The sequence below is a fragment of the Carcharodon carcharias genome, chromosome 4, assembly GCF_017639515.1.
Source record: "Carcharodon carcharias isolate sCarCar2 chromosome 4, sCarCar2.pri, whole genome shotgun sequence".
In the NCBI taxonomy this organism is placed as follows: Eukaryota; Metazoa; Chordata; class Chondrichthyes; order Lamniformes; family Lamnidae; genus Carcharodon; species Carcharodon carcharias.
In genome coordinates, this window is record NC_054470.1 from 150,761,622 (window position 1) to 150,779,022 (window position 17,401).

Here is a 17,401-nt window from a genome sequence, read left to right on the forward strand (position 1 = left end):
TTTCTTTGGATGAATATTCAAATTTTAATTAACAAATGTTCTGGTTTATTGAAATTATAACTAAACAAAATTGCTCCTAATTTTACTTCTACAAGTTCTACATTTTCCATATTGTCTAATTATTCAACATTATTGGTATCAAAATAAAAATACCAAATACTAACTGCTGTTTTGAATACTCACAACATGTATAGAAGTGAACCCATACAACTATGCTAGTCTTTCACAATGCCAAGTCCACAGAAAATAAAGACATCATGTTTTTTTTTAAACAGAAAATTGTAAACTTCATACAATTTATTGTACAATTAAGGTGCACAATGGACTTTGGTGGTGTACCAAAAAGATGCAACACCATGTCAAGCCAATCAATATATTTCACTTACCTGCATTTTATTTTTCAGTAAATCACCAGGATCAATTACACCAACAGTTTTTAAATGGCATATTTTCAGTATAACATTCAGTGGTGCTCAGCTTATTTATCAAAAGCTTTGAATTAACTGAAAGGTACTTGCTCACAAAAACAAAATTGCACCAGCTGTGAGCCAAGTAATCAGTACGAGAGGTTACAATGCGGCAAGAAGATCAAGATTTCAAATCAGAGGGTGAAGAAAGTCAGGAAACTTTTGCAAGTAAAAATAGCTTATTTTTGTCAGTTTTACAATCAGTTTTTGCTTCTGCAACACAACTCAAATTATAATTGAAACGCAAAACCTTATTACAGTCCACTAGAGACCTCCAGTGAGCTGACAAACCCACTTACTTTCCAGGCAGAAACTTGACTCTGGCAACTTTGCTAAAACTAAGATCTGAACTAGATCACAGTTGTAAGGCAATAGGTTCAAACCGCTAAACTTCAGGCTCATGATATGAAAATGGATTGTTGTCACTGAAGGATCCCTAGATTTGATCAATGACTTACGTAATCATGAAAGGCTTTTGCTTCACTTGAATGTTCACAAGTTTCTCTTCTTTCAGGTGCCGCACAGTAAAGGTCCCAAAATACACTGCAAGAAATAAACTTTTATTAACAATACTCCATATAATTCCATCTTTGTTTTGAGAGAATGAAAAAAATCATACATTTTATTTATATTTATCTCTAAAAATAATCAGTTTTAAGACCATTAAAATCATTCAGGTTTATTTACATAGGTTTAGTTGACAAACCATTCTAATGAATACTTCCAATAAAACAGCAAGGGAAGTCAAAATATCCTATAGGTTTGCCTTTATTGACAGTTTTTAAAGAACTGCAAAAATCAAAGCAAAGCAACTTTTAATAATAGAGATAAAACAAAAAATAAAAACAAAAAACTGCGGATGCTGGAAATCCAAAACAAAAAATAAAAATAAATAAAAAATAATAAATAAATAAATAATAAATATAAATAAATAATAAATAATGCAGAACACCTTCGGTCTGTCCGCAAGCATCACCCAGACCTCCCTGTCGCTTGCCATTTTAACACTCCATCCTGCTTTCTTGCCCACATGTCTGTCCTTGGCCTGCTGCAATGTTCCAGTGAAGCCCAACGCAAACTGGAGGAACAGCACCTCATCTTCCGACTAGGCACTTTACAGCCTTCCGGACTGAATATTGAGTTCAACAATTTTAGATCTTAAACTCCCTCCTCCATCCCCACCCCTTTTCCGTTTCTTCCCCCTCCTTTTTGCTTTTTCCAATAATTTATATAGATTTTTCTTTTCCCACCTATTTCCATTATTTTTACTGTATTCCAACGATCATTTATCTATACCTTTTAGGCCCTTTTAGTCTTATTTCACCCCACCCCCACTAGAGCTATTTGTACCTTGCTTGTCTTGCTATCCATTCTTAATTAGCACATTCTTTTAGATAACATCACTACCTTCAACACCTCTTTGTTCTTTTGTCTGTGTCATCTTTTAGTTATCTCCTCCTTTCACTTCTTGCTTGTCCTAACAGCCCTTTCTCTCTCTCTACCCCCCTACCCCCCACCTTAAACCAGCTTATATTTCACCCCTCTCCTATTTTTACTTAGTTCTGTTGAAGGGTCATGAGGACTCGAAACGTCAACTGTGCTCTCCTCCGCCGATGCTGCCAGACCTGCTGAGTTTTTCCAGGCATTTTTTATTTTTTGTTTTTAATGATACAGACCTTACTTAGAATGAGGTAGTTTGTGGTACGGTACCCAACCTTGGTAACTGGCCACTTAAGGACCTTAATTAGCTCACAGGTGAGTGGGCCGCCTAACACCTCTCTCATCACGGGTAAAATAGCTGTGGAGGTGGGTAGGCCAGCAGTCACAACGTCACTGCCAATGCACCCAATTTTACCCCCTCCAGTCTGCACCATCGCAGCTTCAGGGGAAGCATAAAGTTCCAGCCACACTGTTTTGATTTCCCACACAGAAATCTCATGAAAATTGAACAGGCATGTCTGACTTATGGTGGGTGCTGCTTGTCCCCAACCTCTAGCAAATTCGGGTCCAATAATTTTGCAACAGCAATGAACCACTTGGGACCTAGAAATTTAAAGAACTTTGAAAATCCAGGACGTGAGTGGTCCAAAATGGCTCCGATTCAGCAACAAAAGCAGCATCTCTGCAAGTTTTGACATGTACTTATTATGAAGTGCTGCAAGCCCAGCATGGTGAAGAAGGCCAACTCCTTCCGTCTCCACAAACAGAGAAAGCATGAACTGAGATGATCAATCAAGTTTGTCACAGATACAGGTACAGAACTTCTCCATGCTCTGAAGCTTTGTAGGTGGCTAGGCAGTCATTTAGCTGGGTTCCAACTTCAATTATGGGAATGCTCAGGAATTTAGAACATTCACCATCAAGATGAATAAGGTCACAATGAAAACAAAATATTTCACAAAAACACATTAATCAGGCACATCACCAGCACTGTACAACTTAAATTGGTCATTAAAAAGCTGTGGTAGCATCTTTTATGTTGCTTGGACACAATGGTTCCTGCATGTGAGTAGATAGGGTCATGTGTGGCAATTAACAAAGCTGGAATCCTTACTTGCCCATCTGTGCTTTCTTTATTTTCATGCCAGGATATTGCAGAAGAGGCTAGCTGCTGAAGGAATGGGTGGGATGGCGCCCAACCTCTGCGACCTGGACCTCCAGATCCTGATCAATGATGTGCAATGAAGAAGGGAGATCTTCATATACTCCAGAGAAAGCCTACAGTGACAAAGAGGGCGTGGCAGGAAATTGCATCCACTGTGAACACAGCAAGTGAACATCAACCCTCCTGCATCCAATGCCACAAGAAGCTTCATGACCTGCTGTGCTCCAGAAAGACAAGTTGTTTGTGGTGAATGGCATCTGAATGTTGCACCTTGGCATAAACTTGGCACATACAATTATCTATGTTATAGGAAGGGTATGTCTAAGGCACTCATGTAGATGTGGGTTGACATCTGAATGGCCACATTGAAATGCTTTGTCCCTGATGGCACGACAGAATAGGCTTACATCAGTATGTTGCATTTGCAGGACAAGACCTCACAATGTCAGAGAGATAGCCCAGAATGGGCATGGGTCCATGAGGCTTCTGGCAATTTGCAACATCGAGGAGACAACAATGGAAATAGTGAGGGTTCCAGCTGAGCTCATTATCGGTGATGGAGAATCGCCCATAGCAGGTGACAAAGGTGCTGTTAGAGGCACTTTTGGACATAGTATCAATGGGGGAGGTGATTCTGTTGATGCACTAAGCAGAAGGAGGCATTGGTGTGAGGGAAAGTGTAAAGGGTGGGTTGCACGATTTCTGCAAAGATGGTTGAAGGCAGTAGCCTGGATCCATGGGCAGAATTTTGAGTTTGGCAGGCAGACGCTATCGGTGGGCCTGGGAGTGGCTGGGAAAGGTGCCTCCACCCACGATCGGCCCCGGACTGCGATTTCACGCTGGCAGGCCAATTAAGGCCCACCTAGAATGAATGGCGGCTCTCTGATGGTCAGGAAGGGCCAGGCGGGGGAAGAGGCCTGTTGGCAGCAGGGTCCAATGGTGACCCAGCGGCCTGTTTAAAACTGGCACAGCCAGGCCTTGAAAGGCCGCCAGTGACGAAGACATCATCGGTGTTGTCAACAGGAGATTAACAATTATGGATTCAAATGCGGCTGCAGACACCAGGCAGGAAGGCAGGTCAGGAGGGCACTTAGCCCCCCAATTTTCTGATGAGTGCCTCACAGTTATCCTGGAGGAGGTGGGCTGCCAGGATGGGACACCCTTGTCCCCAGGGATGGAAGGACGAGGCCACCGCACCTTACAAAAAAAGCTTGGGAGGAGGTGGCAGTGCTGGTCAGCAGCTATGATGTTATGTGGCGCATCTGGGTCCAGTGCCACAAGAGGTTTAATGACCTGCTGCACTCAGGAAGGGTGAGTACCGTGTTGGCATGGATCAGTGTGTTGAGGTGTTAAGGAGTGGCTGTCACCCTGTGGAGCTCAGGGGTGTTAGGGCCTGAGTGCCAACTGTCAATGATGCAGGAGCTGGCCAAGGAATTGAGCCCTGGCTGCCTGGACTGAGTGCCTTGCGGCTTGAGGGCCATGACTCGGATGTGCCCTGCAAGGTGCTCTTCAGGCGGGGTTGGCCAGGCTGTAATGGCGCTGCAGGTAGAGAGCGTACTAATCAATGTTCCTTGATCATTTCAAGAGAAGATGACCCTTAACAACATTGAAAGGTCGTGGACCGGCAGAGGCCCCGCAAACCTCCTAATCCTAACCAGATACAAACAGGACGCTTTGAAGCTGGAGAGGCACCACACAACTCGATCAACCGGTCGCAGAGAGGCTGGGGCTTCAGATGAAGGTAAGAGTGCAGTGCACAGGGATGAGAGTTTTGGATGGTGCAAACATTCTTGTGTAGTCTCATCATTGATGGGAGCCTCAAAACTGGATTCCCCATTGATCATTGAAAGATGATGGCACCATGATGCAGATCTCCATGGTCTCACTAGAGTGTCTCGCATGCACAGTGACAGTGCAAGGACTTAAACTAATGACATGTCATTGTTCTCCCTTAGGTTTGCTACCATGCACCCAATCGAAGGACCCCAAAGACCCACCCCTGATGCCAGAAGACCGCCAGGCTCCAGATGCACCTGCACCACACCTGCTCTCTGAACCAGGCACCAGCACAGATACCAGCACCTCGGTGGGCATTAGATCTTCGGTTAGAATGTCAGTGCACAGCAGTGTACGCATATCGCACTTGTTTGAGATGCAGGCAGAGGCAGAGAGTGCCCAGGGCGCCAGCAGTCAGGGGACTGCTGGAGACCAGGATGATGCTCAGTCAAAGGCAGATGATGAACCTCGGGAGTCATCTATTCAGCAGCAGATTCTGGATGTCCAGCGAGATGTGTGGGAGAATCTAGCATACATCCATGAGGGTAAGCTTGCCATGGTCTCCATTACGGAGTCCATGCAAAGCATCAGCACTGCATTGACCCTCATGGCCGAGCAAATTGCCTCCTCCGTTGAAAGAGAGGCGATTCTCATGGAGAGGCAGCTCAAGGAACAGAATCAGGGGTTCCTGGGGTTGTGCTCAGACCTGCAAGCCCTCACACAGGCACTGATGTCAGGAAGATATTAATAATTTTATTGTAGAGTAATAATGGGGTCTGTGTTTATGGGTCTGTGTGTGTGAGAGACTTAATTGAATCAAAGGCAGCTAGTCTGAAGGTTTTGATGTATCAGAAGGTAAGCTAAGTTTGAAAGTTTAAGTAGATAAACATGCAACAAGTGTTAGAATGTAAGGTGTAAAAAGAAAATTTGCATTTTTAAATAAACCAGAATCAGAAGTCAGAATTCAGGATTGAATCAGAATTGAAAAGAGGGGGTGAAATGTTTCACCTAGCCAGGAGACGTTAAGAAACAGTGTGCTTATTTTTCCCAAAGATTACTGGTAAAATTGGTACTATAATTGCTTTTTATTATTCGAGGTAATGTCCAAAGACATGGTAAAACAATGGGAATTTGTATTCAAAGGTGAAAATATATATAAAGGTGAGAAGGCTGTGTGCAAGGGGAAAAATTCTAAGATCTAACAAGTGTGAAAAGCCTCTAGCCTCTGTACCCAAACTGCTGCCTGTGAGAACTGAAGTTAAGAAAACTCACTTTGAATTCGACTGTTCAGGGTATTGTGTTACTTTGCCTGGTCTTTTAAAATGTGTGTCTTATTATTGCCTTAATGGAGTTGTAACTGGGAGGTAGATTAATCAGGTGAGCTAGAAGTTTATTATAGTAGTAATTTGTAAACCTATATATGTGTTTAAAATTAGTTTTTATTTAATGAAGGTTTAATTTAGTTTCTAAGAAACCTATAAGGCTTGGTGACATTTTTACTGAATTCAAAGCTCGCATTTTGAAATACGTACATATTGCAAATAGTCGTCGCAGCTGCTTCAGATTTCCCTCTAGAACTTCGATAGCTTGGCATTTACCATCCACCTGCCATAACAACGGACCTCAGGTGGTTAGTGAATATGTGGGAGATGGGTGAGGCAAGCTGTATCCCAGCTCGGTGCCTGTCTATCAACGGTGTACAGGGAGGTCCAGAGCGGCCTCATGTTGGCACAAAAGCTCCTCTCAGGCTGCTCAGGATGATGGCAGCAGCTCCTCTGCCCCTCTGCCAGTAACCATGGCATCTGATGAGGTTGCGGCGACTGGAGTGACGCCAGCCGTGGAGCTGCCTGCTCCCTCCCAGTCAGGGCCAGAACAGCCTCCACTGGCCAGAGGCTGACCGCCAAGGTCATCAAGGCCAATAGGAGAGCAGAATCAGCAAGCTGTCTCCAAAGCTGGTGCCCGCCAGGGGGAGTACCAAGATGTAGCACTCGCAAAAGTAAGTATAAGGCACCATGAGCGCAAGGGGGGACTGGTCACGAGTGATCTTCTGTTGTGCAATGTTTTGTTTATGCTTACTGGTTTGGGGTTGAAGACCAGAGAAGGTTCTGTTAATTTGTTTTGACTGTCAATTGAGATAAATTTTCTTTTGCCGTAATGGCCTGGGTATGCTTCACCTTTTTTATTTAATGTGGTGCAGGGTATGCCAGTGTGTAATGCTGGACAGGGGTGGCTCAAAAGTTTATTGCACACTGAGTGGACTTTGGGGTCAAAAGAAAGGGTCATTGCAAACATCTAGGATGGAGGTGGCAGCCCTGTAATGAGGTGGTAGAACTTATTTGGCAGTATTGCTGAAGGAGCACTGGATCAAGGTGTCCCTGCCTCCCTGGAGCTTATAGAAATCTGCCTCCATATCCTCAGCATTCTCCTTACCGTGCTCCTCTTTTGACTCATTACTGGATTCATCATCTGTAGCCTGTGCAGTTGAATCAAGATCCTCTTCCTCCAGTTGGTCCCCCCTTGCCAGTGCCAGTTTGTGGAAAGCGCAGCATGTGACCATGATCGTTGACACCCACTCTGGGGTGTACTGTACTGCTCCCCCTGATCGGTCCATACATTGAAAGCGAATCTTCAGAAGGCCTACGGTTCTCTCTATCACTGCCCTTGTGGAGGCTGGGCTCCTGTTATGCTGCTGCTCTGCCTCTGTTCTTGGGTGGCGGAGAGGCATCATTAGCCACCTTTTCAATGGATAGCTCTTGTCACCTGGCAGTCATCCATCCAGTCAGGCTGGAGCCTCAGCACCTGGCAGTGTCTCAGGGTGTATGCGTCATCGGAACTGTCAGGGTACCTTGCATAGAGTTGCAGAATATGCATCCTTCACACACTCTCTGCACGTTCATGGAGTGGAATTCCCTTCCTGTTGATGAAGGCACCCGGGTGACCCGCTGGCGCCTTGATAGCCACATGTGTGCAGTTGATAGCATCCTGGATTCAGGGGAACCTAGCAATCGCTGCAAACCCTCTGGCTCACTCAGCCTGGCTGGCCTCGTCCGTATGGAAATGAATGAAAGTCAATATCCACCTGAACAGAGTTTCTGTCACCAGCTTGGCGCAACTATGGGCAACTGATTGGGAGACTCCGCACAGATCCCCCACTGACCCCTGGAAAGAGTCAGATGTATAAAAGTTGAAGGCCACTGTGACTTTCAGAGCCACTGGCATGGGGTGTCCACCCACACAGTTGGAGGTAATCTCAGGCCCAACCATCTGACAGATGGAGGTCACTGTCTCCCATGAGATGAAGTGCCTCCTCCCTTGACAGGTGGTGGCACAGTGGTATTGGCGCTGGGCTAGTAATCCAGAGACCCAGGGTAATGCTCTGGGGACCTGGGTTCAAATCCCACCACAGCAGATGGTGGAATTCGAATTAAATTAAAATCTAGAATTAAAAGCCTAATGGTGATTGCCAATTGTTGCAAAAACCCATCTGGTTCACTAATGCCCTTTAGGGAAGGAAATCTGCTCTCCTTACCTGGTGGGTTGACTCTTAAAATGCCCCCCATAACAAGGACATTTAGGGATGGGCAATAAATGCTGGCCTAGCCAGTTACACCCACATCCCATGAACAAATAATTTAAAAAATTGCACTTTGGACATTCTGAGGATCTGCACTGCTGCCTGTAAACCCTGGCAGTGGGATAATGTTGCCTTCTGTGGCCCCTAACACCTTAGGCTGCCAGTTAGCCATGCACCCACTGTTCCTGTGCCTCTGCTCCCTCAGGTTGCTCCCCTGGAAGCCGCATTGGGACACTTGGCCTCCTGTCCCGTCTGCCCCTCTCTTCCTCTTCAAAGAAGGTGCTACCAGCGGAGACCATAATCTCCATTATCAGCATAACAGAATGCTGTCTGATACCTGGAAGGGTCCATGTGGTCTGAATTCTCCAGGGTCCTTGGAGAATAATGAAATGAAGCCTGGAGATGCTAACAACTAAGCCCCGAACAGAGATGAAGCTGCCATATGCCAATAAGTCACCAGCAGCAAACGATCTACCAAACTCCTCACTACTCAGACTGGTAATGCTGCTGACCCTTTTTGTTCTGCCGGTGGATGGTTTTCGAAATTGTCGGCTGGCTGCCTGCCCATTTTGCCCATGTCACGAGCGCAAAATCGCACAGTTAATGAAAAAATTGGCATAAATTGCCTTTATAATGGCCTTAACTGGCCTCTTAAATAACGGCAGGCGCGGCTCCGACACCCGCGCACGCTTGCTGACCAAAATATCACGCGATTGCGGGATGATGTCGGGACGCTCACCCGATGTCATCAGGCGCTATTTTACACTCAAGAGGATCAGGCGTGCCCACCTGCTCAGCGAAAAATTCTAGTCCATGTATACTCGCAAAATGTCAAGGACTTACTCTAATTACCCCCTTTTGTGTTTCACACTGGTTCCAGCAGCACTTGCCCACCCTTCCTGACTGGCTCATCCCTCAGGCATCAGGAAGAGGAAGAGATACAAGATCACATCTGACCAGCCTACTATCCACCACACAGATACTCGCACGTGTATGGATGTAGAGCACGTATAGAGTCGGTGGCATGTGGTGAAGGGCACCCCAGAGATTGCAGAAGGAAGTGTCCGAGTCAGAGACATCTCTGCACAATCCCCCTCAGACCAGGGAGGGCAGTAATGATGAGGCTCCTGTGGGCATTGAGGTAGGGCCTCAGAAGTCATCTTACAGGGCACAGTGCTTGTAGCATCAGCAAAGATGTGTGGACATCTGGAGGATTTCCCTGAGGCATTGAGAGCTCACATGCTTCGAGTGGAAGAGTCCACCGTGGTGATGACCACTTGGGCAGAATCATCTCAGATTTACACTAAGTGGGGTAGCAGGCGGATAAGATGATGTTCCACCTGCTGGCCGAGATGGCAGATTTTCAAGCTGTATCATCCCAAACCCGCCACAATATTTATGCCTACACCACTTCCACAGCGGGCAGGCTCTCATTCACCCACCTGCCGTCACCCTGCCGCTGCATCGCGCCAGGCACCACGTTTAAAGTCCAGCCGCAAGCACACATCTCAGTACTTCCAGACCACCACTGCTGCATGGGAGACATGGCCTTGAAACTGAAGAAGACTGCACCCCCAGGTTCAGCGACACATCTCTCAAGCGACTTCTGGATGCCATGGAGGCCCGCCAGGATTTCCTCTACCCCTGCTCTGGCCGCAGGATGGGCAGCAACAGCGCCAACCTGGCTTGGGTGGCAGTGGCGGTCAGCACCAACGATCTTCAAAAGAGGACAGCCACCCTATGCCGCAAGAAGATAAATGACCTCCTCTATTCCACCAAGGCAAGTCACCCTTCTCATCACTCTCAATTCACGCACTCAAAAGCCCATCACACATCACAGTGATCTCACTCAATGCCAGTTCAAGGGACATTACCATTCACTCTCTTACACTCAATGTCATTGGCTTCATCCCGTCAATGGGACCACTCGCCACCCACACAGGTCAAGCAAACTTATCATCTGACCTGGCAGGCATCCTGCCTACAGCTTCTCCATCTCTATTCAAGCAGGACAAGCTGGCACGGGGGGAGGGGTTGCAGACTGGTGGCGGATTGCCCAAAATCAAGGTCCTCACGGACTTTGAAAACAGAGCCATCCAGCTGGCCGGCAAGGACCTGGACCAGTCCTGTGCTGACGGTGAGGTCAGTTATGCTCTACCAAGTGAGCAGTGCAACATCCATCAGACAATCATGCTCTGAATGATGTGTCCTGTTTCACAGGCTACTGCCATGCGCTAATTATCTCCCCTTGCTTCCACAGGCATAACTGCCAAACAGCCAACGGAGTCCACGATCCAGGGCCTCCATTCAAGCCCCAAAGCAAGCTCTGGAGAGGAATCTGGAAGCATCCTCCCTGAAGTCCCATCACAGTGCTCAGCCACACCCTCCACCAGTGCAGAGACTGATACCTCGGTGGGACCTTGAATAACTCCAGGATCGCAATCCGGTGAGCACATTGCACTGTCCGATCCACAGAAGGTGGAGACAGGTACTTCCCAAGTTTTTGGCACTCGGAGGACTGCTGGAAACCAGATATGACGAACCTCTGGACTTGGAGATGTTACAGTTGCTGGAGCTGCAAAGGCAGACTGAGGAACATTAGGAAGGGATGTCCGCTGCACTCCTCAGACTGCAAGGCACAGTGGCGGAGTCCGTCTGCCTTCAATCTAAGGTGATAGCGCTGGTATGCCAACTTGCCAAGGCCAACACTGGTAGGATGGCAGCCGCCATGGAGACCTTAGTTCAGGACTTCGCTCCTGCACTGCTGTGTGGGCTCAACTCCATCGCTGATGCCATATTTGGCCTCTAACAGTGTGTACGCAAGATGGGTGTCGGGCAGCTTGATCTCACTCCAGCTATCCCTGCTCCTCAAGGAGTCAGACTGGGGCCCCCAGGTACCCACAGGGAGGAGGATCAGCAGATATTCACTCTGGGCCCATCCATATAGGTGACTCGAAGAGTGTCCAGTCCATCCGACTCCCCTCTTCCTGTGACCTCAGCAGCTCCAGCTCCAAAGGCTGAGAAGGGTGCCATTGCCACACAGCAGGACCTCAAAAGCAGGCCAAGGCCCTCCAAGTCTCAGCCCTCCAGAGGATACCCGCCAAAGTCATCACGGACAGGGTGTCACAGTCAGCAGGCTGCCTCCACCTCCGCTGTAGATGTCCAGGAAACACCAAGACCTAGTGGCAGCGTTAGGAAAGTTGAGAAGAATTAGTTGCAAAGCCTGGGCATGGGTGTTAATCACTTGTACGTACTGTTCACTATTGTCAATAAACTCCAAGAATGTCTCCCTGCCTATGGTTCTTTGCTCTGATGAGCAGTGTTCTTGTCACTCAGATGTAGAACCTTTCAGCACAAGATAAAGGCAGGTATTTCAATCCAGGGCCTCTTTCCTGAGCTCTGTGCAGCCTTTAAACTAAAGTGATGGTCCAGCCTCACACTCCCTGGAAACATTACTGATGCCTGCACCTCAACAGTGCTCAACATCACTGCCAGAATGTAGTGGGCACGTGCCACAGAATTCTCTCATTCTTTCCATGTGCTCTCAGCACCTTTAAGGAGGGGCTGGACCCGATCTCTTCAGCATCTGTAACCACTGATGCTGTGCTCCTGAAGGGCTCAGGTGCTGAAGGCAGACAAAGGATTAGATGCTTCTAAATTTTCATGGCTGCATCTCTATATGATCACAGAGCACAAGTGATCTGCCCTCAGCCAGACGGGAGGCAGACATTCTCAGAGGCTATGTGAAGATTTACTGAGTGTCCTCACTGCATGTTGTCAACATCCTCCTGCAATCCAGAGACTATTAGGGCCTCCAATGTGTCTCCATGACAGGAGCATTATCACAGAGGGTACTGATGCTGCCATAAGCCAGACTGGAGTCAAACTTTCATAGATGCGATGTGAGGATCTATGGAGTCACTTAACTGCATATCTTTATCATCCTCCACAAATCTAACAGCTATGATGGCCTCCCGAGCCATATCAAGGTGGCTGTGCCTGAACTGTCTCAGTTGCAAAGGAATGGTCACTTTATACAGGTTTCCCTAATGCGGGGCCACTTCCCTTGCCCTGAAAGCTTATGCGCTATATTCAACGGTAGGACCCTTGCACCCCCACACCCTCGGCCGCCACCAGTCGTCGCAACGGCAGGGCTGCCCTTAACCCCAGCCCCCCAATGCCTCTGAAGCTCGACATCCAACAGGCGACCCTGGCGAGCGTTGCACAAAGTGCAGGCCACCAAGTGCACGCCTTTTATGTGCCGTTGTGACAATTCTGGTGGGTTGACCTGATAATGATGTGCTGATGTATTACAACGAGGCTCCCGGCGTCCAATGGCGGGAAACATGGCCCGTAAATGGCAGGCTGAGCAGATGGCCTTGAACTGGTTTCCCACCGTCGTTAAACTGATCACGCCACTGATCATGCCCAATGTCAGCAGGCATGAAAATTCTGCCCCTTGCCTCAGGGGCTCAATCACATGAATTTCATACATGAGAGAATGGCCAATCTCATGGAGGCACATATGCAGCATCACACAGAATAAATGCAAGAGCAATGTGACACTCTGCAAAGGGTTCATGGCTCATTCAGTAGCCTGGAGCAGGCTGTTCATAGTACGACCGCTGGTCTCGAAGAAGTCGGCGAGGATTTGCATACCATAAAAGGATGTTCGTACTGGTGGCGCAAGGGTGACTGAAAGAGATGACTGCTGTGCCACAACCTATCCCAGCCTCACCTATCCCATGTGAAAGCCAGGAACCGCGCATATGTGGAACACGTGCCCCCTTTCCCCTATCAGCAAAAATGGTTTCTCCAGGAAATGAGGGCAGGACTTATGAATCCAGGCCCCGGCTATTTTTGAATGCTGCGCGGAGTCACTACAACTCCGTGAAAATCCAGTTCACTGCATCAGCAACCCAGCAGCCCAGGCACAGCGGCTGCACAGTAGGAGTTTGAAACTGTGTGAAATTTCAAAGCTTTTTAAATGTTTATCACCAATAAGTAGCCATTCCCATGTCACAGCATGAGGATCCCTAGAGATTGACATCTCTGATAGCGCTTATACTGATGCAGTGCCAGCCGTTACCCTGATCATGACAGCATCTCCATTACGTCCTTGTCACTCCTGCTGCTTGCCTTTCAGCAGCATTCTCACTGGTGACACTGAAGGCGCTGGCCGATCGAGCAATGGTCTGGTGCTGTATCCACCTTCCACTTCCAGAAGCCACCCATCCTCCCTCATGGGATGGAAGTCCTGGAGGTGGGTTCTTAATTGGCCAATTCACGTAAGATCAGACCTGAAATCCCACTGCTGGCAATGGGAATATGATCCAAAAATGATACCAACGACCAAACATTTTCAATGCCCAAGTGATTCAGTCCATCTTCTCTACATTTTTGTTGCATTTTCAGTTACCACATGTAAATTATTTCCAAATTTCATATTAATACTGTGATCATGGATGCCCTTCTTTAGAAACACTGGGCTGAATTTTATGACCCGTGGGTGGGCGCACGCCCAACCCTATCGGGCGTGGAATCGCACAAGACGTCGGGCGAGTGTCCCGATGTCACTGCGCACTCGCACTATATACTTCGCTCAGTGGGCATGCTCAAAAGTTGGAAGTGCGCCCACCAACAATTCAGCGAGCAATTAAGCCCATTAACAGTGCAATTGTCTCCGATTTTGTGGCCCGTCTAACCTTATGGTTGGCAGACGGGTGAATCGGCCAAGCGGCCTTTGCATTTTTCATCAAACCTCATCCAAGGGCGGGATGAAATTTTCGCTGTGCAATAAAATAAAAGTGTAAACAGCACATTCATGAATTATACTTTCACGTGCTTGACTGTGGTGCATGGACATTTCTTGCAGCTTTTTAAACCTTTATTTTAGCATTTTCAGGTCTATTGCTCCCTGCAGCTCAGTGGTCAGGGGCCAACCGTAGTCAGTGGTCCATGTCCCCGCCAATCACACACACCCACCAAAGATAAAATTGAGGCCACTCAGCAAGTATGCAAATGCATTTTACATCAAAACATTCAAAATGGGTATCACTTTCAAAGTAATTGAGAAGTAGAATATTTCCACCGCGCATGAGAGAAGACAGAACTACCCATTCACAAACAAGTACCTGAGATAATTTGGGACATCCACCAATGGGCCTAAAAATGAGTGACAACCTTGCCTCGCCGATCTGCAGGACCCTGGGTCACATCTTGTCAGCTGCAGGCAACTAATTTGGTTGCCACTGGGGCAGATGTCCCTATTAAGGATGGCTGACTGCTCCCAGGAGCTGCCAGCCAATCACAGGGCTTTCAGCTCAGCAGCTCCACCAGGAGCAGTGGCCACCAATGGAACACTACCCAGAAGACAAGGAAGCAATGACATATAAGCAAAATACTGCGGATGCTGGAAATCTGAAACAAAAACAGCAAATGCTTGAAAAACTCAGCTGGTCTAACAGCACCTGTGGAGAGAAAAACAGGGTTAACATTTCAAGTCCGTATGACTCTTCTTCCAGAAGCAGTGAACAGGTTGGCACCCTCATAACCAGGTGGGTATAGGGCGCAGGGGCCAGAGTCAGGCAGACCCGGAAGAGGGAGGTGTCAGATGTTGAGGGCAGACAGGGCTGTTGCTACGGGAACAGCCATGACCACCGGGTTGTGCTCCATGGGCCGAAGAGTTCCTAAACACGAGGGTTTCAACCACCCCACAACCAGCTACACCTCCCAAGCTCAGTAAGAGATAACCAGGTTTACCCAGCAGTCTCCCCATGTGGTAGAGGGTCGCTCCCACAGCTGGTAAATGCCAGCGTCAAAATTAAGAGGCTCCTTAATTGGCCACTTAAATGGCTAATTTTGCTCTGGGTGGGAGGGGCATCTGCCACCTCCCCGCCACTGGCAAGATGGTATGTCCGGGGGAAAGCAGGCACAACACCCACTTTCCCATACCATTTTAGGCCCACCCCTACCTCTAGGCCTGTCCCCAGAGGGCTGGTAATATCCAGCTATATTGCTATTTCAGTGTTCATTCATTAGACTTTTTTCATTGCCTAAAGTTCAGAAAAAGCACACAAAATACATCAGATGAAAGTCTGGACTTCAATCAGCAGGTTATGCATTTGCTGGCAATGGTTTTTTTTTTAAATTACATTTTTCAGCATCATACTACCCATACAACCACTGTTTACTCAGAACCCTCCCTCAGCACAGCAGTATTTTAGGGCCAAAATTAAATAAGGCACAAGTGTATAAATTAATCCAGGAGTCAGTTGCTTAAACCTAAGTTAATTTCTCAATGCTTCCAGCAACAAGTAAAAATAGCTGTAATAGAGACATGTCTTATGATCGCCAACTGTTCAATTGATCTTTCAACATCTCACAAATCATATACATGACATCTGCTTCCCACGTGCATTCTAGTATTTTCATTTGGAGGAAACACTTGCAAACAGTCCATAAGGACATAAATTTGGGGTTTTAATTCCAGCCAATGTACGTGAACTTGAGTTTTTGTTTCATCAGTACCAATAAAAACCTTCATACTGTTTCCATGAATGTAATGTTGCTGGGATGGCTTCTGGGAGAAGCAGAGGATAAGTAACCATTGCATTTCAAAACCATTTTTTCACCCTTCCTCAATAGAGCTAATTAGCACAGAAAATGTAATTAGTTGGAACTCATGCCAGCTAAGTCCACTTGTTGGGCCCAAAGTTACTCTTCCCCTCCCATTTTTATAGAATCTACAACACAGAACAATCCATTCATCCTAACTTGTCCATGCCAGAATCTATGCTCCATACAGGCCTACTTACCCTGTAATTACCTCTTTGTGCCACATCCCCATACCCACCTATTCCCTTCCAACTCATGCATGCAAACTCATAAATACACTCAAATAAAAGCAAAGTACTGTGAACGCTGGGACTCTGAAATAAAAACAGAAAATGCTGGAAAAATTCAATAGGTCTGGGAGCATCTGTGGAGAGAAAAACAAAGTTAACGTTTTGAGTCCAATATGACTCTTCTTCCGAAGTTCCAAAGAAGTCATAGTGGACTCGAAATGTTAACTCTGTTTCTCTCTCCATAGATGCTGCCAGACCTGCTGAGTTTTTCCAGCATTTTCTGTTTTCATTTCATAAATAAACTCATTCCATTCTTATCCATCCAATCGTAGCCAGAAAATCACTTTTGTTGCCTTCTCATCTCACTTCTGCATCATTATCTCTGGTATCCCCCAAGCATCTAATCCTGCCCCCTCCTAATTCTCTTCTACATGTTGCACTAGTGACATCATCCAAAATGTCAGTTTTCATAAGTATATTGACCCAGCTCTACCTCACCACCATCTCTCTCAACCCCTTCACTGACTCTAAATTGTTAGACTGTTGATCATTTAGTCCTGGATAAGCAAGAATTTCCTCCAATTAAATATTGGGTAACAGTAGGCAATAATTAGCCAGGAGTTTTTTGGTTTTATTTATCTGTAGCCATGAGGCCTAGAATCAATGTTGAGGAATCCCACCTGACGATATGCCACTTTGTCCTACTTCTGTGGATCTGCTATCTCTGCTACAGACATAACTAAGGGTAATGGACGTGTCTGGAGTGTTAGGCATTATTCTATGAATATGACTACATCAAGTTGTAATATCTGTCAGACTAGTCTCCTAACTTGAGAACCAGTTCCCTAAATGGTCGGAAGAAGAGCTTGGCAAGCTGACATTATTTTAATATTTGTTCTTGGCATCTGTGTGATCTTATCAAGGCTGCACCCTTACTTGCCCTGACATTAAACTTCCAGTCTCCAGTTCTCAGTTTTCAGTTTCCAATCTTCAATCCTGAGTTTATTCCTAGTTCTAATAATACTTTGCCTAACATATGTACAAGGGCGTCTTTGTAAAATTGAGAAGTTAATCTCTGAGAAAGTGAAAAGTTACAGAAGTTAAGGCTGTATAGCCATTCTAACTGAATACA

At 46.7% G+C, this 17,401-nt stretch overlaps 1 protein-coding gene across 6 annotated transcripts in view; it reads right to left on the reverse strand.

Moving 5' to 3' along the window:
• ssbp2 (single-stranded DNA binding protein 2) overlaps positions 1–17,401 on the reverse strand; it is a 590,624-nt gene that overhangs the window by 341,354 nt on the left and 231,869 nt on the right. For all 6 annotated transcript variants that reach the window (XM_041185704.1, XM_041185705.1, XM_041185703.1 and 3 more), the window contains exon 4: positions 926–1,010. In XM_041185704.1, the coding sequence (XP_041041638.1) occupies positions 926–1,010 (85 nt within the window). The remainder of the gene's footprint in view (positions 1–925; positions 1,011–17,401) is intronic.